Source organism: Salmo salar, chromosome ssa02, assembly GCF_905237065.1.
Source record: "Salmo salar chromosome ssa02, Ssal_v3.1, whole genome shotgun sequence".
Lineage (NCBI taxonomy): Eukaryota > Metazoa > Chordata > Actinopteri > Salmoniformes > Salmonidae > Salmo > Salmo salar.
In genome coordinates, this window is record NC_059443.1 from 74,929,553 (window position 1) to 74,952,592 (window position 23,040).

The following is a 23,040-nucleotide window of genomic DNA, read 5'->3' on the forward strand; positions in this document are numbered from 1 at the left end:
TCTGGGATTATGCGGTACTCTGTACCTAAAGGTGTGCTGCCACCTGGGATTATGCGGTACTCTGTACCTAAAGGTGTGCTGCCACCTGGGATTATGCGGTACTCTGTACCTAAAGGTGTGCTGCCACCTGGGATTATGCGGTACTCTGTACCTAAAGGTGTGCTGCCACCTGGGATTATGCGGTACTCTGTACCTAAAGGTGTGCTGCCACCTAGGATTATGCGGTAATTATGCGGTAATTATGCGGTAATTACAAGTTCCGCTAATTACTAGGTTCACTGTATTTGTTATTTTGAGAATAAAGATTCAAGAGCTCAGTGTTATTTTGAGTTAATTATATTGGAATTTTGCTCTGTTAATTAATTTACATATTATGCTGATTAATTTATTAATATAATTCCATTAATTATTAGAGTCAAATTGTGATACTGAATTTTAGAGAAATAACTTCACCTCTCTGGTTAATACTCATAAGTGCTCACCACCTTTGATTTCTTCACATTTCATTGTGCTAAGAAGGTGTTAAGTTTGTCTGGAAGCAAAACGTGGCTGGTTTTCTTTTTGTAGTCTGTGATTTCCTGTAGACCCTGCCACATACGTCTCATGTCTGAGCTGTTGAATTGCGACTCCACTTTGTCCCTATACCAACATTTAGCTTGTTTGATTGCCTTGCAGAGGGAATAACTACACTGTTTATATTTGGCCATATTCCCAGTCATCTTTCCATGTTTAAATGCGGTGGATGATGATAATTTACATTTTTATTTGTTTTACCCTTATTTTACCAGGTACATTGACTGAGAACATTCTCATTTACAGCAACGGCCTGGGGAATAGTTACAGGGGAGAGGAGGGGGCATGAATGAGCCAATTGTAGTGACGATGACGATAGTAGTGATGATGATGATAGTAGTAGTGATGGTGATGATAGTAGTGGTAATGGTGATGATAGTAGTGGTGATGGTGATGATAGTAGTGGTGATGATGATGATGATGGTGATGATGATGATGATAGTAGTGATAGTATTAATGATGGTGATGATGATGATAGTGATAGTAGTGATGATGATGGTTGTGATGATGATGATGATGATAGTGATGATGATGGTGATAGTAGTGATGATGGTGATGATGATGATAGTAGTGGTGATAGTGATGATGATGATAGTAGTGATGCTGGTGATGATGATGATTATGATAGGTGCTTCTACACCTGCATTGCTTGCTGTTTGGGGTTTCAGGCTGGGTTTCTGTACAGCAATTTGAGATATCAGTTGATGTAAGAAGGGCTATATAAATACATTTGATTTGATTTAGTAATGATGATGATGAGGATGACAATGACGATGAGGGTGATGGTGATGATGATAGTGGTGATTATAGTAGTGATGATGATAGTGATGATGATGATAGTAGTGATGATGGTGATGATGATAGTGATGATGATGATAGTAGTGATGATGATAGTGATGATGATTAGTATTATTGAGGCTGGTGTGAGGATATCGGAGGATGTTACTGGTATTATTTCTGATGTCACACTGTCATTTATTCCCAACAAGGGGGAGCCTATCAACATGTGGGATTCTCAATATTCTACTGATCTCAAAACTGTTCCCAATCTAGAGATATTATAGCTAGGTTACTAAACTGAAGTATAGGAGAGAAGACAGAGATATTATAACTAGGTTACTAAACTGAAGTATAGGAGAGAAGACAGAGATATTATAGCTAGGTTACTAAACTGAAGTATAGTAGAGAAGACAGAGATATTATAGCTAGGTTACTAAACTGAAGTATAGGAGAGAAGACAGAGATATTATAGCTAGGTTACTAAACTGAAGTATAGGAGAGAAGACAGAGATATTATAGCTAGGTTACTAAACTGAAGTATAGTAGAGAAGACAGAGATATTATAGCTAGGTTACTAAACTGAAGTATAGTAGAGAAGACAGAGATACGTTATGTTTAGTAACCAGAGAGCTAGGTTACTAAACGTAAAGGGAAATATCACTAAAAAACTATCTTTTGGTATTTGTTTCATTATGTTGTGCATGTCAGCAGTAAAGTTGTCAAGATATTGGACTTTTAAGAAGAAAAGTGTCACCAGCCCCATCATAATGATAATGTATATATATATATCACTGAACACAGAGTGAGTCCATGCAACTTATTATGTGACTTGTTAAGCACATTTTTACTCCTGAACTTATGTAGGCTTGACATAACAAAGGGTCGACTACTTATTGCCTCAAGACATTTCAGCTTTTCATTTAAAACGTGTATGTTCTACAACAAAAAAACACTTTGACATTATGGGATATTGTGTGTAGGTAAGTGAAAGTAAATGGTTGTGAATAATTTCTGAAGGCTCCGTATGTCTTTAAAAATCTGAATTTGTCATCTACCAACTTCATTTCCTGTGGGGGATAAAAGATGACAAATACAGCTTTGTAAAGACAAACAGAGACATAAGTTCAGGAGTAAAAATGTGCTTAACAAGTTTCTCTCTTTCTGTCAGAGCACGCCCCCCCTCTCTCTTCCACTTAAACTTAGGCTCTTTTAAGACAATGTGTACATCCCAAATGACACCATATTCCCTATATAGTGCACCATTAGTCAAAAGATGTTCACTATAGGGAATAGGGTGCCATTTGGGACACATCCAATATATCAATTACTGATCGCCATGGGATATAGGACTACTAGTAATCCTAAGCCTGTTATTGGTGCAGAATGTATTCTTTCTGATGTCACAGTGGAACATATTCCAACAAGAGGGAACCTATCAACAAAACCATGTGGGATTGTTACTATTCTACTGATCTCAATGTTGCTGCCAATACAGGGATCTACCTGTAAAGAAAGTGAAGTAGGACAGAAGTCATTAGAGAAGGGATATACTGTATAGAAAGTGAAGTAGGACAGAAATCATTAGAGAAGCGATCCACTGTATAGAAAGTGAAGTAGGACAGAAGTCATTAGAGAAGCGATCCACTGTATAGAAAGTGAAGTAGGACAGAAGTCATTAGAGAAGGGATATACTGTATAGAAAGTGAAGTAGGACAGAAGTCATTAGAGAAGGGATCTACTGTATAGAAAGTGAAGTAGGACAGAAGTCATTAGAGAAGCGATCCACTGTATAGAAACTGAAGTAGAACAGAAGTCATTAGAGAAGGGATCTACTGTATAGAAAGTGAAGTAGGACAGAAGTCATTAGAGAAGGGATCTACTGTATAGAAAGTGAAGTAGGACAGAAGTCATTAGAGAAGGGATATACTGTATAGAAAGTGAAGTAGGACAGAAGTCATTAGAGAAGGGATCTACTGTATAGAAAGTGAAGTAGGACAGAAGTCATTAGAGAAGGGATCTCAGGGTGGAAACTCACCATGGTCTGAGTAGGCCTCAACACATTCAGGTTAGACACAACTAGACATGCACGTCCTGCTATCATGGATCTATATGATTCATATCACTGTGTGGATGTCTTTACAAAAGGTTATCAACACACACACACACTAATGCAGATATTATTCTGTTGTATTGAAGCTTTTTTTTTGTGTGTGTATAATTCTAGTCCCAGAGGCTTATTGGCCTTTGTGTGTGTGTGTGTGTGTGTGTGCGTGCGTGGTAAGAAGACATCTGCAGTAGGTTATTTGAAGCAACGATTTATTTTGGCTAAAGCTACCGAAACGCACCCACTCTACCTCTCTCTCACTCACACACACACACACACACACACACACACACACACACACACACACACACACACACACACACACACACACACACACACACACACACACACACACACACACACACGTACACAGTCAAGTACAACACTAACTGCTTACATTCAGAACGGTGTTGATAAAAGGACATGAAAATGGTGCGTTCTCTAAAAGTATAAAATACACAACTTGTCAAAGTAAAAGTGCAACAGAATAGAATATAAAACATACGACATTGAATGTAGACTTTGTTTAGATTATTTTAAAACTCTACTTTATCTCCATGGTTATTCTGAGAACAAGGTCTAGGTTGGAACCTTAAAGGGGCAGTCTGGAATCCAAAAAGCAACAAACCGGTCATTTACCCAGGTTTAAGTCCAGGTCAGGATTGCTACACTACATTTTGTTGGCCAGTAATAAACGAACCAAGAGTTTTAAGATGCAGCCATGAGTGACAATCCCTGTTGGAGAATCTGGATTTCCTGTTTATTCCCTCCTGATTCTGGAAATCTTCCCACTGGGATTTCTAAAAAACTGTTGATAAATAATGTTTTTGGACAGAGGCACTGCAAGTGTTGACAACAAATCTTACATTATCTCATTATATACAAAGAGGTGTCCATTGTAACACTTGATAATAACTATCATGAATAAACCTTTTAACGATTTACAAACTATTTACAATTATATTTGTAAACATTAATAAGAATGTGTAAATATTACCAGCCTTCCATTCCTAAAAAATGTACAACATTTATAATAATTGATAAACATGTATATTCATTTATAAAGGCTTGTTCTTAAGTTATTTATAAAGTGTTAAAGATCAATACACCTTTACAGTATAACAGTCCATCAGGTCACAACTAACTATCTTCACATAATGTTTTCTAAATCCCTCTGGATTTATTTGTGTAGAAATTCACCCCATCTTGTGCTCTTGGTAATAAATATTACTATAAATCTATCACATTCATGTAAAGGAAGAAAGCTTATGTTGTTCATGTTTATGGTTTCATCGAAGTGGTGTAAAATAGTACCTTTCTTTTGTGGTTGTGATAATTACATAAAGATCATACGCATTCCTGTTGGATGAAATAAAGATCATATAACTTCTGATTGGATGACATAAAGATCATATGGATTCCTATTGGACGACATAATGATGATATGGATTCCTATTGGATGACATGAAGATCATATAACTTCTAATTGGATGACATAAAGATCCTACGCATTCCTATTGGATGACATGTAGATCATATAACTTGTGATTGGATAACCTAATGCTTGATAAGACATTGCTTAACATCAAGTTTGATATGAAGTGTCTAATCAGGGACTAGTGGACTACAAATTTTACAATCCGGCGGGCTAGTTGGACACATTTCTACTAACCTGGCCTGAACAGTACTATCCTCGGGCTGAGTGTTTCTGGGTTGTCACTATCTGGCCAAGATGCTATGTCAGAAACCCTGCCCATTTCTACAGTGTATCATAGCCACACCGCTAAACGCAAAGCTTTGTTTTCATAAATGTTTACGATATCGAACATTTTGACTTTACAGTTTGGCCGTCTAGTGGGAACCTTTGTCATGGGAGGAGGGGTAAAGAGGTGCATTATGGGGGTTTGGTGACGTCATATCTGTGACTCCCCCGTGTTCTCTGCGCTCCTTGACCCCTAGGACAGACAAAGGTCAAAGGACAGAGGTTAACTTAATGAAAGTGGTTCGTGTGTGTGTGTATGTACGTGTGTGTGTGTGTGTGTGTGTGTGTGTGTGTGTGTGTGTGTGTGTGTGTGTGTGTGTGTGTGTGTGTGTACCTGGGATTGGCTGGAGGAAGGGTTGGTAGTGCTGAACTCCGAGTATCTCTTCTTCTGTAGTGTGCAGATACAGGACAGGAGCTTGCAATACTCCTCTCTAACCTGATGGTGGCAGCAGAGCACAGTGATTTACACACACACACAACACACACACACACACACACACACACACACCATACCATACCATACCATACCGTTTTGTTCAGTAGGCAGTGCATGATGAAAAGCAGAGCTCCCTGTAGAGAGTTGAGGATAGTGAAGAGATATGTCATGACCACTGTCCCCTCCTCTTGGAACTGGAACACTCCAAATATCCACATAGTACCCAACACACACAGCTGGGCCACTGCTGTCACTGTGAACACCCTGGAGAGAGAGAGGGAGGAGGAGGAGGGGGAGGAGGAGGAGGGGGAAGGAGGAGGAGGGAGGAGGGGGAAGAGGAGGGGAGGTGAGGGAGGACGAAGGAGGGAGGAAGGAGGGGGAGGAGGAAGGGAGTAGGGAGGGGGAAGAGGGGAGTCGGGGAGGGAGGAGGGGGAGGGGGAAGGAAGGAGGGAGGGAGGAGGAGGGAGAAGGAGGGAGGATGAAGGAGGGAGGGGAAGGATGAAAGAGGGGGAGGAAGGATGAAGGAGGGGAGAGGGGGAAGGGGGAGGAAGGAGAGGGGTGGAGGGGAGAGAGGAGAAGGAAGGAGGGTAGAGGGGGAGGGAGGAGGAGGGAGAGAGGGAGAGAGGGTGGAGGAGTGGGGGACGGAGGAGGGGGCGAGGGGGAGTTGAGAAGGAAAGAGGGAATTGCGGGAAGGAAGGAAGGAGGAGGAGAAGGGGAGAGAGTTGAGAAGGAAGGAGGGAAGAGGGGAAGGGAGGAGGAGGAGGAGGGAGGTGGAGGCGAGAGAGATGGGGAGGAGGACAGTTTTAGTGAAAAAAATTATACTAACTACAGGTCCTGGCAACCATCGCTATGCACCCCTCCTCCCCATCGTTTTGCACCCCTCCTCCGCATCATTATTCACACCTGCTCCCATCGTTATGCACCCCTCCTCCCCATCGTTATTCACACCTACTCCCCATTGTTATGCACCCCTCCTCCCCATCGTTATGCACCCCTCCTCCCCATCGTTATGCACCCCTCCTCCCCATCGTTATTCACACCTGCTCCCCATCGTTATGCACACCTGCACCCCATCGTTATGCACACCTGCTCCCCACCGTTATGCACACCTGCTCCCCACCGTTATGCACACCTGCTCCCCACCGTTATGCACACCTGCTCCCCACCGTTATGCACACCTGCTCCCCATCGTTACGCACATCTGTTCCGCATCATTTTTCACATCTGCTCCCCATCGTTATGCACATCTGCTCCCCATCGTTATGCACACCTGCTCCCCATCGTTATTAGCACCTGCACCTCATCGTTGTGCACACCTGCTCCCCATCGTTATGCACACCTGCTCCCCATCATTATGCACACCTGCTCCCCATCGTTATGCACACCTGCTCCCCATCATTATGCACACCTGCTCCCCACCGTTATGCACACCTGCTCCCCACCGTTATGCACACCTGCTCCCCATCGTTACGCACATCTGTTCCGCATCATTTTTCACATCTGCTCCCCATCGTTATGCACATCTGTTCCCCGTCGTTATTCACACCTGCTTCCTGAATCCTAGTGTATAGGTCTCTCTCTCTCTCTCTCGCTCTCTCGCTCTCTCGCTCTCTCGCTCTCTCGCTCTCTCTCGCTCTCTCGCTCTCTCTCTCGCTCTCTCGCTCTCTCCTTACTTGATCTTGTGTAGGTTGGAGAGGTTAGTGTTGAGACTAGAGAACTTCTGGGCCAGCCTCCAGACAGTGATGATGAAGAAGAAAACGTTGAGAATGATGATGGTGCACACTGGGCCGAAGAAACTCCAGATGAATCCTCTCTCCAGAGACAACCAACAGCTGACAGAGACACACAGAGAGGATAACATTAGGTTAAGTACATGTTATATCTAGGACTATTTACGTTGACCCCCCCCCCACCTACATTTATTAATTCGACTAACCTGTACGTCCGTACATTGGCTTGGTCCTTGTACCCCCTGTATATAGCCCGTTATTGTTATTTTATTGTGTTACGTTTTATTTTATTCACACACACACACACACACACACACGAGTTAGAGACTCAGACACACACTCACTGTTGTGTGGTACCGTATCCATCTGGGTAGGTGATAGCAGAGATGATGACTATAGCCAGTGGCAGTCCATATCCCACAGCATACAGGTACAGAGGTCTACAGTAAGAAAATGAATCACAGAGATTTATAAAATACAGGTATAGAGGTCTACAGTAAGAAGAAGAATCACAGAGATTCATAAAATACAGGTACAGAGGTCTACAGTAAGAAGATGAATCACAGAGCTTCATAAAATACAGGTACAGAGGTCTACAGTAAGAAGATGAATCACAGAGCTTCATAAAATACAGGTACAGAGGTCTACAGTAAGAAGATGAATCACAGAGCTTCATAAAATACAGGTACAGAGGTCTACAGTAAGAAGATGAATCACAGAGCTTCATAAAATACAGGTACAGAGGTCTACAGTAAGAAGATGAATCACAGAGCTTCATAAAATACAGGTACAGAGGTCTACAGTAAGAAGATGAATCACAGAGCTTCATAAAATACAGGTACAGAGGTCTACAGTAAGAAGAAGAATCACAGAGCTTCATAAAATACAGGTACAGAGATCTACAGTAAGAAGATGAATCACAGAGCTTCATAAAATACAGGTACAGAGGTCTACAGTAAGAAGATGAATCACAGAGATTCATAAAATACGTTTACAATAATAATAATAATAATAACAATAATAACAATATTATTTGTAATAATAACAGCAATAATAATAATAATATATCACATAGACAGAATGCATAAAATAGCAAAATAAACAATGTTGTAAGAAATATATATAATAAAATAGAATATATAATAGATAAGGAATATAAAACACATTCAAAATAAAATATACATTATGCTGTATTTATAAATATAAATATCTGAATATAAGATGAATGTGTAATGAAAATATACACAAAAATATACTCTAAATATATACTAAGACATAATAATTTATAACCATAGAGTAAATATATCCAAAACCTTATGGTAGTGTTGAAGACCAGGACCACCATGCGGTAGAGCTGAACCCCCTCTAACAACATCCAACTGAAGGATCCTAGGAAGAACAGGTGGAGGAGACCTGCTACAACCCTACATCCTCCCTGAGAGAGGAGAGGAGAGGAGAGGAGAGGAGAGGAGAGGAGAGGAGAGGAGAGGAGAGGAGAGGAGAGGAGAGGAGAGGAGAGGAGAGGAGAGGAGAGGAGAGGAGAGGAGAGGAGAGGAGAGGAGAGGAGAGGAGAGGGGAGAGAAAGAGAGGAGAGGGGGAGGATAGGGGCAAGAAGGACGGGAGGAGGAGAGGAGTAGTGGGGAGAGGAGAAGAAGAGGAGGAGGAGGAGAGGGGCAAGGGGAGAGGAGATATGGAGAGGGGGAGGGGAGAGGAGATATGGAGAGGGGGAGGGGAGAGGAGAGGGGGATGGGGGAGGAGAGGAGCAAGAGAGAGGGAAGGAGGAGAGGAGGAGAGGGGCAAGAGGGAGGAGAGGAGGAGATGGGAGGAGTGATGGCTAAAGTTAACACTGGCTACATTTGTAGTGGCTGTAAAGAAAACTGAACCATGGATTCCAGATTCTCCTGGCACATAGACTTTCAGGGTGAGGAACCATTTAACATTATTAAGTTCGAAAACACTGAACTCATCCTTTAAATGTGTTTGTTCACCTTGCTCTTTGTCCATTAACCACCTTGTTCTTTGTTCGTTACCCACCTTGTTCTTTGTCCGTTACCCACCTTGTTCTTTGTCCGTTACCCACCTTGTTCTTTGTCCGTTACCCACCTTGTTCTTTGTTCGTTACCCACCTTGCTCTTTGTCAGTTAACCACCTTGTTCTTTGTCAGTTAACCACCTTGTTCTTTGTCCGTTTACCCACCTTGTTCTTTGTCCGTTACCCACCTTGCTCTTTGTCCGTTACCCACATTGTTCTTTGTTCGTTACCCACCTTGCTCTTTGTCCGTTACCCACATTGATCTTTGTCCGTTACCCACATTGATCTTTGTCCGTTACTCACCTTGTTCTTTGTCCGTTACCCACCTTGTTCTTTGTCTGTTACCCACCTTGATCTTTGTCCGTTACCCACCTTGTTCTTTGTTCGTTACCCACCTTGCTCTTTGTCCGTTACCCACATTGTTCTTTGTTCGTTACCCACCTTGCTCTTTGTCCGTTACCCACATTGTTCTTTGTCCGTTTACCCACCTTGTTCTTTGTCCGTTTACCCACCTTGATCTTTGTCCGTTACCCACCTTGTTCTTTGTCCGTTACCCACTGTGTGTGTGAGGTGCTTGTGTGGAAGACACACACATACATCTCCCACACACACACACAGTCCCCACATCCCTACACCCACCTTGCTCTGTGTGTGTGAGATACCGCTGAGGAAGACGAGGTCAGCGATGAAGAGGCAGACACAGAGGTGGAGGTGGATGGTGGTGCGTGTGCCCTGGATGGACCGACACATCCAGAAGGTCAGGATGCACAGCAACAGACACACCACAGACACCGACAGACCCAGCCACGTCAACAGACGCAGCTCAAAGGTGTGCTGGAGGGAGGGAGGGAGGGAGGGAGGGAGGGAGGGAGGGAGGGAGGGAGGGAGGGAGGGAGGAGGGAGGGAGGGAACAAATCAAATGTTGATAATTTCACCCATATCTATTACCACAGTATGCCATCACAGCAGCAAGACCTGTTGCCACAAGAAAAGGGCAACCAGTAAAGAACATTATTTGTTTATTTAGTTTCCCTTTTGTACTTTACTATTTGCACATCGTTATAACACTGTATTTAGACATAATATGACATTTTAAACTTTTGTGTAATGTTTACTGTATATTGTGTATTGTTTATTTCACTTGTATTTATTATCTATCCATGGCAATAAAGCCTCAGTTGGATAACATGTGTCAACTTGCAACAACACAGCCTTTAACTCATTATGTGTGTGTGTGTGTGTGTGTGTGTGTGTGTGTGTGTGTGTGTGTGTGTGTGTGTGTACCTTTACAGGGTAGAGGGCCATGAGAACAGCGAAGCTGCTAAGGTGGGTACAGGAACACACGGTGTGTGTAGCGTTAGACGTGACTTTGGTACAGCCACTCCTTGACCACGCCCCTCCCTCTTCATGGACACGCCCCTCTGACCAGAACACACAGGTATAGTTCATTTCTGATGACTCCGCCCTCACCTGGGGTGGGAAAGCGAGAGAGAGAGAGAGACAGCGATGGAGACAGAGACAGAGAGAGAGAGCAAGAGAGAGAGAAAGAGGGAGAGAGAGAGAAAGAGGAGAGAGAGAGACAGGAGGATGAAACATTGGCTAAGTCCCTCTTACTGTTTCTTGATTTCAGGAGGCAGCAAGAGCAAAACAACATTTTTATCTGTTAGGACATTGTCTGTGATCAGGTTTCCATCCAACCTTTTTAGGCGAGTAAAGTACATGTGGGATATAAAATGTCATGACAGGCCTGATGGAAACAGAACATTCGTTGGTAAACTTTCCAACTGTTGACCAAACTAATTACGTGGAAACGCTTTTATACACAAATATTGATATAATAACCATCATATCAAAGTAAACTTGGAGTCACGCGACGGCATGTTGTGTGGTCCTTTGAGAGGAACCAAACACTGTGTTCCACAGTAAGAACCTCATACCAACGGTCAGCATGGTGGTGGTAGTGTGATGGTTTGGGGATGCTTTGCTGCTTCAGGACCTGGACGACTTGCCTTAATAGAAGGAACCATGAATTCTGCTCTGTATCAGATAATTCTACAGGAGAATGTCAGGCCATCTGTCTGTGAGCTGAAGCTGAAGTGCAGCAAGACAATGATTCAAAACACACAATTAAGTCTACATGAAAATGGCTAAAAAGCAACAAATTTGAAGTTTTGGAATGGCCTAGTCAATATCCAGTCCTAATCCCAATTGAGATGATGTGGCAGGACTTGAAAAGAGTAAGGGGCAATTACTTTTTCACACAGGGAATTGAGTGATATCTAAGATTTTGTTTTGGTTGAAGATCTGATAACATTCAGTATCAAAAATACGCAAAAGTAGACCAAATTAAAAAGCGGGCCAATACTTTTTCACAGCACTGTATAATTTAGCTTGTGATTGAAAATGTACATGAAACAAGTCCTGACTGTAGATGTACGATTATAATATACTATAATATTTACATACATCATATATTAACGTCAGCTATTATAATATTATTAAATGATACCTGGAGATGTTTGAAGGTGAGGATGACAGGCTGGGTGAGGTGGTCTGTTGCTGGGTTACTAACGAAAGCTGTTACCACCTTGGAACTGATCTGGTAGCTAGGCTTTGATGCTGTGGATGTTGCTGTGTCTGTGTCTGTGTCTGTGTCAGTGTCTGTGTCAGTGAGGTACTGGAAGGAGTTGTTGACAGATTTCTCCACTGTCTTGTAAGACACCAACCCAGCCAGAGCGAAACCTGGGAAGCACAAAATTAAACAAGTTACTAGAATTTCTTGTAACTTTCCCAAAATTCCCAGGTTTTTCAGGTTGGAAGATTCCTGGAATAAGCAGGAAATCCGGAATCCAGGATTGGATTTTTTTTGAAGTTACTGGTACTAAAATATATAGTACTTAGTTATAGAGATGATGATGATGGTGGTGGTGGTGGTGATGATGATGATGATGAAGAGTAGCCTACCTGGGTACGTCCCGTTGCCGGTGGCTGTCTCCCAGCTGGTGTCCAGCCGAGCGTTGTCATTGGCCAGGCTGATTGGCCCAGTGGGCGGAGTCTGTCCCCTCCTCACTGCAAGCTTAGTCGCTGTGTACAAGGACAAGGATTAAGGCGAAGGAAGATGTGTGGGTGTGTGATTGTGTTCAGGAGTGTGCGTGTGTGTGTGTGTGTGTGTGAGTGTGTGTGTGTGTGTGTGTGTGTGTGTGTGTGTGTGTGTTACCTGTGCGGTTTCTCTCCATGGTGGTGTGGTTGTCTCTGAGCTGCGGCGCGATGAACCTCATGGCGTCTTCCACGGTGCCTAGCAACTCACTCACCTCCCGGCTGTTGCTTAGGATACCTTGAGACAAGAAGCCGTCCATCTCCGTGAAGACATTCTATGCACAGGAAGTAGAAACAGGAAAGACGAAGTGAGTGAACCGTGTGTGTGTGTGTGTGTGTGTGTGTGTGTGTGTGTGTGTGTGTGTGTGTGTGTGTGTGTGTGTGTGTGTGTGTGTGTGTTTGTATGTGTGCATGATTGTGCCATGTGTGAGTATGCATACTTGTGTGAGTCCTTGCATGTGTGTGTGTGTGTGTGTGCATGATTGTGCCATGTGTGAGTGTGCATGCTTGTGTGAGTCCTTGCGTGTGTGTGTGTATGTGTTTGTGTTTGTGTATGTGTGCATGATTGTGCCTTGTGTGAGTCCTTGCATTCGTGTGTGTGTATGTGTGTGCATGTGTATGTGTGCATGCTTGTGTGAGTCCTTGCATGTGTGTTTGTATGTGTGTGTGTGTGTGGGGGGGGGGGGGTTACCTCCAGTAACACCTCTCCAGTCAGTCTCCCTCCGGCTGCGTCCCCAGCGTTACTCAACACCAGACAGCTGTTCCTCATTAGGGACAGGAGACCAGCTAAACCTGGGACAGTCTGAGAGAGAGGAGAAGTTCATTGACTTCATATGGGTAAAAACATTTATAGCAAGACTTACATTGTTGTCCCAGAAGATATCACTTAAACGTATTAATCAAAACACTTGTTTCTAAAGTGGTCTTAGAGAGACAGAGACAGAGAGAGAGAGAGACAGAGAGAGAGAGAGAGAGAGAGAGAGAGAGAATGAAAGATCAAGAATGTAAAACAATGCAATAGTGAGTTGCAGTATTTGGAAATCATAGACCTATTGGATAATATACCTTCACATCTACTGGTTATTTTACTGACTGCTCACTGCCATATTCTATAAATGTTCTGGTTATTTTACTGACTGCTCACTGCCATATTCTATAAATGTTCTGGTTATTTTACTGACTGCTTACTGCCATATTCTATAAATGTTCTGGTTATTTTACTGACTGCTTACTGCCATATTCTATAAATGTTCTGGATATTTTACTGACTGCTCACTGCCATATTCTGTAAATGTTCTGGATATTTTACTGAGAGAGAGAGAGAGAGAGAAAGAGAGAATGAGAGAGAGAGAATAAGTATGTGGCAAGAAATTAATATTTACCCGTCAATAAATAATCTATGTCATTCAAAGCAAACATGGTTCAGCTACAGATCTAGAATGAGTAGAACAGGCCTCCCTATTCAAACATGGTTCAGCTACAGAACTAGAATGAGTAGAACAGGCCTCCCTATTCAAACATGGTTCAGCTACAGATCTAGAATGAGTAGAACAGGCCTCCCTATTCAAACATGGTTCAGCTACAGATCTAGAATGAGTAGAACAGGCCTCCCTATTCAAACATGGTTCAGCTACAGATCTAGAATGAGTAGAACAGGCCTCCCCATTCAAACATGTTTCAGTTAAAGAACTAGAATGAGTAGAACGGGCCTATGAGTAGAACGGATTCTATGTCAATGGGTTCAGCTGCTGTATAAGGACTCATCAGGTCCAGGTACTGTAAAACTCACCTGTCCAGGAGTCTCATTCACTTTAAATTGGTCACAGGTCAGTACTGAAGGAAACACAAAACAATATTTGGATCACATTTGGATCGACACAACACAACATGTACATTTTACAAAACACAACCATCACACCTGGATCGACACTACACAGCACAACACAACACAACACAACACAATCACACCTGCACAACACAATCCCACCTGCACAACAACACAAAACAACACAACACAATCCCACCTGCACAACAACACAAAACAACACAACACAACACACCACCATCACACCTGCACAACAACACAACACACTACTACACACCACTACACCACACACAACAACACAACACACCACTTAGTGATATGTGAAATCTATTGGGAATGTTTTGTAAAGTTTTTAAACTGCTTTAATGTTGCTGGACCCCAGGAAGAGTAGCTGCTGCCTTGGCTGGAACTAATGAGGATCCTTAATAAATACAAGTACAACACACCACAATACACACAAAAACACAACACATACAAATGAAAACTGTCACATCCTTATCATGCTCATAGTAGATCCAAGTTGTTGCCATGGGTAACCATGTTTATCATCAGATACCAACTAACTAAGATACAAATGAAGACATGAGACAGAGAGGAAGTTGAGGTGGAGATTAAAACACCCAGAAACCCACAGCACATCAGTGCTGAAATGTTGCCATGGTAACCATCATAGCAAGCATCCCAGTTGACACCCTATTATACAGTGCACTATGGGCCCTGGTCTAATGTAGTATAGGGAATAGGGTGTCATTTGGGAAGCAATGCAAGGAAGAGGAAGCTACCAGTGGAACATAGAGTCTCTGTAATAACACTACCTACAGCAACAGAAGGACAGACCTTACTGTAATATGCAGCCAGCCATAACAAAAAGTATCCACTCACTGTTGTAAATCATTTTTTGAATCAAAGCGTCTGCTAGATAAGCATATGTTACATTATGTTATGTTGTATTATGTTAGATTATGTTATATTATGTTAGATTATGTTAGATTATTTTATATTATGCTAGATAATGTTATATTATGTTAGATTATGTTAATTTATGTAAGATTATGCTATATTATGTTATATTATATTATGTTATATTATGTTATATTATGTTTGATCATATTATGTTACATTATATTATATTATATTGTTATGTTATGTTAGATTATGTTATATTATGTTATGTTTTGTTATATTACATTATGTCAGTCCTTCTCAAATAGTGGGGCTCGTCCCCCTGGGGGGGCTCGGAGCGATGCCAGGGGGGGAGCGTGTGACCCCGGGGAGTAGGGTTTTTTGCAGCAGGGAGTAGGGTTTTTTTGCAGAAGGGACTAGGGTTTTTTTGCAGAAGGGACTAGGGTTTTTTTGCCGCAGGGAGTAGGGTTTTTTTGCAGCAGGGAGTAGGGTTTTTTGGCAGCAGGGAGTAGGGTTTTTTGCCACAGGGAGTAGGGTTTTTTGCCGCAGGGAGTAGGGTTTTTTTGCCACAGGGAGTAGGGTTTTTTTGCCACAGGGAGTAGGGTTTTTTTGCCACAGGGAGTAGGGTTTTTTTGCCACAGGGAGTAGGGTTTTTTTGCCGCAGGGAGTAGGGTTTTTTTGCCGCAGGGAGTAGGGTTTTTTTGCCGCAGGGAGTAGGGTTTTTTTGCCGCAGGGAGTAGGGTTTTTTTTGCCGCAGGGAGTAGGGTTTTTTTGCCGCAGGGAGTGTTTCTTTTGCACCGAACAAGAGCACACAACACAGAGCAGGAGATATGAAGTGCAGATAACAAACCCTTAAGAGACACCATGGAAAAATATTTAACAGGGATGAAAAGAAAGGCGGAGAGAGACGGAGATAATGAGACAAACGTAAGTCTCCCGAAAGCTAAGACGAGGAAATATGACGAAGCGTATGTAGCGCTTGGCTTCACTGTGACTACGGTGGGAGACGAGGAAAGACCGGTATGTTTACTGTGTTTAAAAATGTTGGCAGTGGACAGCATGAAGCCAAATAAATTAAGGCGTCACTTAAAGACATTACACCCCTACCACGCTGATAAGCCGCTTGAGTTTTTTCAGCGAAAACGTGCCGAATATTGCCAACAATCGTCCCGCTTTGTGAATTCTACTTCAGTAAACCAGCGAGCACTGTTAGCATCATATAAGGTGGCGTACCAAATTGCTCACTGCAAAAAAAAACACTCCATAGCAGAGGAGCTGATACTGCCTGCAGCATTAGACATGGTCTCTGTCATGCTGGATGACGCAAGTGCTGCAAAAATAAAAACTATCCCTCTGTCCAATGACACTGTCGCCAGACGTATAAATGACATTGCTAACGATCTTAAAGAACAGCTGGTAGATAAACTCAAAGACAAACATTTTGCCTTACAGTTCGATGAAGCAACTGACAGCAACAAAGACTGTTTGTTTATCGCTTATGTACGTTTTGACATGACAAACTCCCTGTGTGAGGATTTACTTTTTTGTAAATATGTCAGAGACAGAGCCACAGCTGAAGAGCTATTCAAAATGCTGGACTGCTTCCTGACTGAGAATGGGCTAAAGTGGGAGAACTGCATTGGTGTTTGCAGTGATGGTGCACAGACCATGGCAGGGATGAGAAAAGGACTTCGGGCATTCATCAAGAAGGCCTCACCTAATGCTGAGTGGACACACTGTGTTATACACAGAGAAGCACTGGCATCAAGGCACCTTTCCTCTGAATTAAGTGAGGTTATGACTGACATTGTAGGTGTAGTCAATTTTATAAAGACCAGACCACTAAAAACAAGAGTCTTCTCTGCTATCTGTGAGGAGATGGGAGCTGAACATCAAGCTGTGCTGTTTCACAGTGAAGCAAGGTGGCTGTCACGAGGAAAAGTCTTGTCCCGAGTTTTTGAGCTCAGAGAGCAGATAAGAATGTTTTCGGAGCAGGAGCTTTCGGAGTACTACCTCGCAGAAAAACTGGCCTCGCAGGCAAAACTGGCCTACCTGAGTGACATATTTGGAAAGCTAAATGAACTAAATCTATGGCTTCAAGGGAAAGATAAACACCTCCCTCAGGTCAAAGACAAGATCAGCTCTTTCACTCAAAAGCTTGCAATGTGGGGCAGGCGACTTGATGAAGGAAATACTGATTCATTGGAGAACCTGCATGAATTTGTTGACACTACTGACTATGATGCCACCTCAGTGATTCCATATATTAAGGAGCATATTTCATCACTGATGGGATTCTTTAAAATGTACTTCCCTGAAAACAGTTCCAAATATGACTGGGTGAGAGATCCTTTCAATGCAACAGCTCCAACTGGTTTCAGCTCTGCAGAGGAGGACCAGTTCATTGATATGACGTCTGACTCCACATTCAGACTGAGGTTCACATCACAGACACTGAGTGAATTCTGGCTGAGTGTAGAGAGGCAGTATCCACTCTTAGGGCAGAGGGCCATGGGCATTCTTCTTCCTTTTGCAACATCTTATCTTTGTGAGACTGGCTTCTCTGCTGTTGCTACACTGAAGACCAAGTACAGGTCCCAGCTAAACATTGAGCAGGAGCTGAGAGTTGCAGTATCATGCTTCAAACCCCGCTTCGAAAAGCTGTGCTCTGCAAAACGTGCTCATTGTAGCCATTAATCCTGACTTCCTCATTTTGAAAAAAGCAAATCATCGGAAATTGTTATATTCATTTTTGTTTTATAGGTCAAAGTGTTTCATATATTGTGCTCCTGAGTTAATGTTGCTGATCAATTTGAATTTATTATTATTTATTGATTATATTTAATTTTATTTTTCAGTATCAAATGGTCAAACATTTTTTACAGTTTTAATAAGGTTAGAATTTTTTTTTTATTTCAGGCAAATTGATGCACTTTAAGTCTTTTCTGTTACAGAATAGAAAACAATGTTAATAAAGTTATTCTTTGTTGTAAGTTGATCTATATTTCTTTCTTTTTTATTATTTTGTTTTCTTTAATGTTAATAAGGATACAATGTTCTGCAGAGGTGTACTTCTAACAATTTTATAGACAAATTATACTATTTACAGTCCCGGCGGAGAGTTGGGGGGCGCGAAATGTTTACTTCTTCCTAGGGGGGGCGAAACAGAAAAATAATTGAGAAGCACTGCATTATGTTATGTTATTTTATATTATATAATGTTATGTTATATTATGTTATATAATGTTATCTTATATTATGTTATATTATATTATTTTATGTTATATTATGTTATAATATGTTATATTATGTTACATTATGTTATGTTATAATATGTTATATTATTTAATGTTATGTTATATTATGTTATGTTATATTATGTTATGTTATGTCATATTATGCTATATTATGGTATGTTATATTATGTTATGTTATGTTACATTATGTTATGTTATGTCATATGTTATAAAATGGTATGTTATATTATGTTTTGTTATATTATGTTATATTATGGTATGTTAAATTATATTATGTTATGTTATATTATGTTATATTATGTTATGTTATATTATGTTTTGTTATGTTATATTATAATATGTATGTTATGATATGTTATATTATGTTATGTTATATTATGTTATATTATGCTATGTTATGTTATATTACGTTATATTATGTTTTGTTCCAATATGTTGTATTATGTTATGTTATAATACGTTATATTATGTTTTGTTATGTTATATTATGTTATAATATGTTATGTTATATTATGTTATGTTATATTATGTTAAATTATGTTATGTTGCAATATGTTGTATTATAGTATGTTATAATATGTTATAGTATGTTATATTATGTTATGTTATATTATGTTATATCATGTTATGTTATATTATGCTATATTATGCTATATTATGTTAAATTATGTTACGTTATATTATCTTATGTTACATTATGTTATATAATGGTATGTTATGTTATGTTATACTATGTTATGTTATATTCTGTTATATTATGTTTTGTTATGTTATATTATGTTATATTATTTTATATTATTTTATGTTATATTATGTTATATTATTTTATATTATGTTATGTTATAATATGTTATATTATTTACTGTTATGTTATATTATGTTTTGTTTTGTTATATTATGTTGTCATATTATGTTATATTATGGTATGTTACATTATGTTATGTTATATTATGTTATGTCATATATGTTATAAAATGGTATATTATATTATGTTTTGTTATATTATGTTATATTATGGTATGTTAAATTATGTTATATTATGTTATATTATATTATGTTAAATTATGTTATGTTATAATATGTTATATTATGTTATATTATGTTAAGTTATATTATGTTTTGTTATGTTATATTATGTTATACTATGTATGTTATGGTATGTTATATTATGTTATGTTATATTATGTTATATTATGCTATGTTATGTTATATTACGTTATATTATGTTTTGTTCCAATATGTTGTATTATGTTATGTTATAATACGTTATATTATGTTATATTATGTTTTGTTATGTTATATTATGTTATGTTATATTATGTTACGTTATAATATGTTATGTTATATTATGTTATGTTATATTATGTTAAATTATGTTATGTTATATTATGTTATGTTGCAATATGTTGTATTATGTTATGTTATAATATGTTATATTATGTTATCCTGTTAGGGCTAGGGGGCAGTATTGACACGGCTGGATAAAAAACGTACCCGATTTAATCTGGGTACTACTCCTGCCCAGTAACTAGAATATGCATATAATTATTGGCTTTGGATAGAAAACACTCCAAAGTTTCTAAAACTGTTTGAATGGTGTCTGTGAGTATAACAGAACTCAAATGGCAGGTCAAAACCTGAGAAGATTCTGTACAGGAAGTACCCTGTCTGACCATTTCTTCCCCTTCTTGATTATCTCTATCCATTACAAAGGATCTCTGCTATAACGTGACACTTCCTACGGCTCACATGGGCTCTCAGAAGGTGGCAAAAAGCTGAATCGTGGCTTTGCAGGCTCTGGCTGAAACAAAGTAGCGCGTTTGGGTAGTGGCTGGTTACAGTACTGTGAGACTCAGGCTCGTGCCCGCGTCTACCGAAAGCCTTGTTTTCTTTCCTCTGTTTACCTAAAAGGAGATTCCCGGTCGGAATATTATCGCTTTTTTACGAGAAAAATGGCATAAAAATGGATTTTAAACAGCGGTTGACATGCTTCGAAGTACGGTAATGGAATATTTAGATTTTTTTTGTCACGAATTGCGCCATGCTCGCGACCCTGATTTACCATTTCGGATAGTGTCTGGAACGCACAAACAAAACGCCGCTATTCGGATATAACGATGGATTATTTTGGACCAAACCAACATTTTTTATTGAAGTAGCAGTCCTGGGAGTGCATTCTGACGAAGACAACAAAAGGTAATCAAACTTTTGTAATAGTAAATCTGATTATGGTGAAGGCTAAACTTGCTGGGTGTCTAAATAGCTAGCCCGTGATGGCTGGGCTATGTACTTAGAATATTACAAAATGTGCTTTCACCAAAAAGCTATTTTAAAATCGGACATATCGAGTGCATAGAGGAGTTCTGTATCTATAATTCTTAAAATAATTGTTATGCTTTTTGTGAACGTTTATCGTGAGTAATTTAGTAAATTGTTAGTAAATTCCCCGGAAGTTTGCGGGGGGTATGCTAGTTCTGAACGTCACATGCTAATGTAAAAAGCTGGTTTTTGATATAAATATGAACTTGATTGAACAAAACATGCATGTATTGTATAACATAATGTCCTAGGGTTCTCATCTGATGAAGATCATCAAAGGTTAGTGCTGCATTTAGCTGTGGTTTGGGTTTTTGTGACATTATATGCTAGCTTGAAAAATGGGTGTCTGATTATTTCTGGCTGGGTACTCTGCTGACATAATCTAATGTTTTGCTTTCGTTGTAAAGCCTTTTGAAATCGGACAGTGTGGTTAGATTAACGAGAGTCGTGTCTTTAAAATGCTGTAAAATAGTCATATCTTTGAGAAATTGAAGTAATAGTATTTCTAAGGTATTTGAAAATCGCGCCACGGGATTCAACTGGCTGTTGCGTAGGTGGGACGAATTCGTCCCGCCTAGCCCAGAGAGGTTATATTATGTTATGTTATGTTACGCTACACTATATACAGTGGGGGAAAAAAGTATTTGATCCCCTGCTGATTTTGTACATTTGCCCACTGACAAAGAAAGGATCAGTCTATAATTTTAATGGTAGGTTTATTTGAACAGTGAGAGACAGAATAACCTCTCTGGGTCAGTGGGATGCTTGCGTCCCACCTACTCAACAGCCAGTGTAATCCCGTGGCGCGATATTCAAATACCTTAGAAATGCTATTACTTCAATTTCTCAAACATATGACTATTTTACACCATTTTAAAGACAAGACTCTCGTTAATCTAACCACACTGTCCGATTTCAAAAAGGCTTTACAACGAAAGCAAAACATTAGATTATGTCAGCAGAGTACCCAGCCAGAAATAATCAGACACCCATTTTTCAAGCTAGCATATAATGTCACATAAACCCAAACCACAGCTAAATGCAGCACTAACCTTTGATGATCTTCATCAGATGACAATCTTAGGACATTATGTTATACAATACATGCATGTTTTGTTCAATCAAGTTCATATTTATATCAAAAACCAGCTTTTTACATTAGCATGTGACTAGCATGTGACTAGCATTCCCACCGAACACTTCCGGTGAATTTACTAAATTACTCACGATAAACGTTCACAAAAAACATAACAATTATTTTAAGAATTATAGATACAGAACTCCTTTATGCACTCGCTATGTCCGATTTTAAAATAGCTTTTCGGTGAAAGCACATTTTGCAATATTCTGAGTAGATAGCCTGGCCATCACAGGCTAGCTATTTTGACACCCACCAAGTGTGGTACTCACCAAACTCCGATTTACTATTAGAAAAGTTTGATTACCTTTGCTGTTCTTCGTCAGAATGCACTCCCAGGACTTCTACTTCAATAACAAATGTCTGTTTGGTTCCAAATAACATAGTTATATCCAAATAGCAACGTTTTGTTCGTGCGTTCAAGACACTATCCGAAGGGTAAAGAAGGGTGATGCGCCCGACGCGTTTCGTGACTAAAAAATTCAAAATATTCCATTACCGTACTTCGAAGCATGTCAAACGCTGTTTAAAATCCATTTTTATCCTATTTTTCTCGTAAAAGAGAAAGTAAACATGGTGTCGGCTCGTGCACACGCCTCCACTCTCATTGTCCTCAGATCGACCATTATCCAAATGCGCTAATGTTTTTCAGCCATGGCCTGCAAAGCCACCATTCATCGTTCTGGCGCCTTCTGAGAGCCTATGGGAGCGTTAGAAAATGTCACGTCATGCCAGAGATCCCCTGTTTTGGTTAGAGATGATCAAGAAGGCCATGAAATGGTCAGAGAGAGCGCTTCCTGTTTGGAATCTTCTCAGGTTTTGGCCTGCCAAATGAGTTCTGTTATACTCACAGACACCATTCAAACAGATTTAGAAACGTTAGGGTGTTTTCTATCCAAATCAAACAATTATATGCATATTCTAGTTACTGGGCAGGAGTAGTAACCAGATTAAATCGTGTACGTTTTTTATCCGGCCGTGCAAATACTGCCCCCTATCCCCAACAGGATAACAACAAAAATATCCAGAAAAACGCATGTCAAAAATGTTATAAATTGATTTGCATTTTAATGAGGGAAATAAATA

General features: G+C 40.1%; 1 protein-coding gene across 1 annotated transcript in view; it reads right to left on the bottom strand.

Moving 5' to 3' along the window:
- Positions 1–3,652: 3,652 nt before the first annotated feature.
- The window catches only part of LOC106582062 (adhesion G protein-coupled receptor E1), a 36,969-nt gene continuing 17,581 nt past the window's right edge, over positions 3,653–23,040 (bottom strand). Inside the window, exons 6-18 of the mRNA XM_045709933.1 lie at positions 14,302–14,345; positions 13,204–13,314; positions 12,634–12,787; positions 12,381–12,500; positions 11,926–12,158; positions 10,701–10,886; positions 10,056–10,250; positions 8,699–8,820; positions 7,730–7,825; positions 7,329–7,487; positions 5,748–5,919; positions 5,554–5,655; positions 3,653–5,412 (exon numbers count right to left, since the gene is read on the bottom strand). Of these exons, the coding sequence (XP_045565889.1) occupies positions 5,371–5,412; positions 5,554–5,655; positions 5,748–5,919; positions 7,329–7,487; positions 7,730–7,825; positions 8,699–8,820; positions 10,056–10,250; positions 10,701–10,886; positions 11,926–12,158; positions 12,381–12,500; positions 12,634–12,787; positions 13,204–13,314; positions 14,302–14,345 (1,736 nt within the window). The 3' untranslated portion in view covers positions 3,653–5,370. The remainder of the gene's footprint in view (positions 5,413–5,553; positions 5,656–5,747; positions 5,920–7,328; positions 7,488–7,729; positions 7,826–8,698; positions 8,821–10,055; positions 10,251–10,700; positions 10,887–11,925; positions 12,159–12,380; positions 12,501–12,633; positions 12,788–13,203; positions 13,315–14,301; positions 14,346–23,040) is intronic.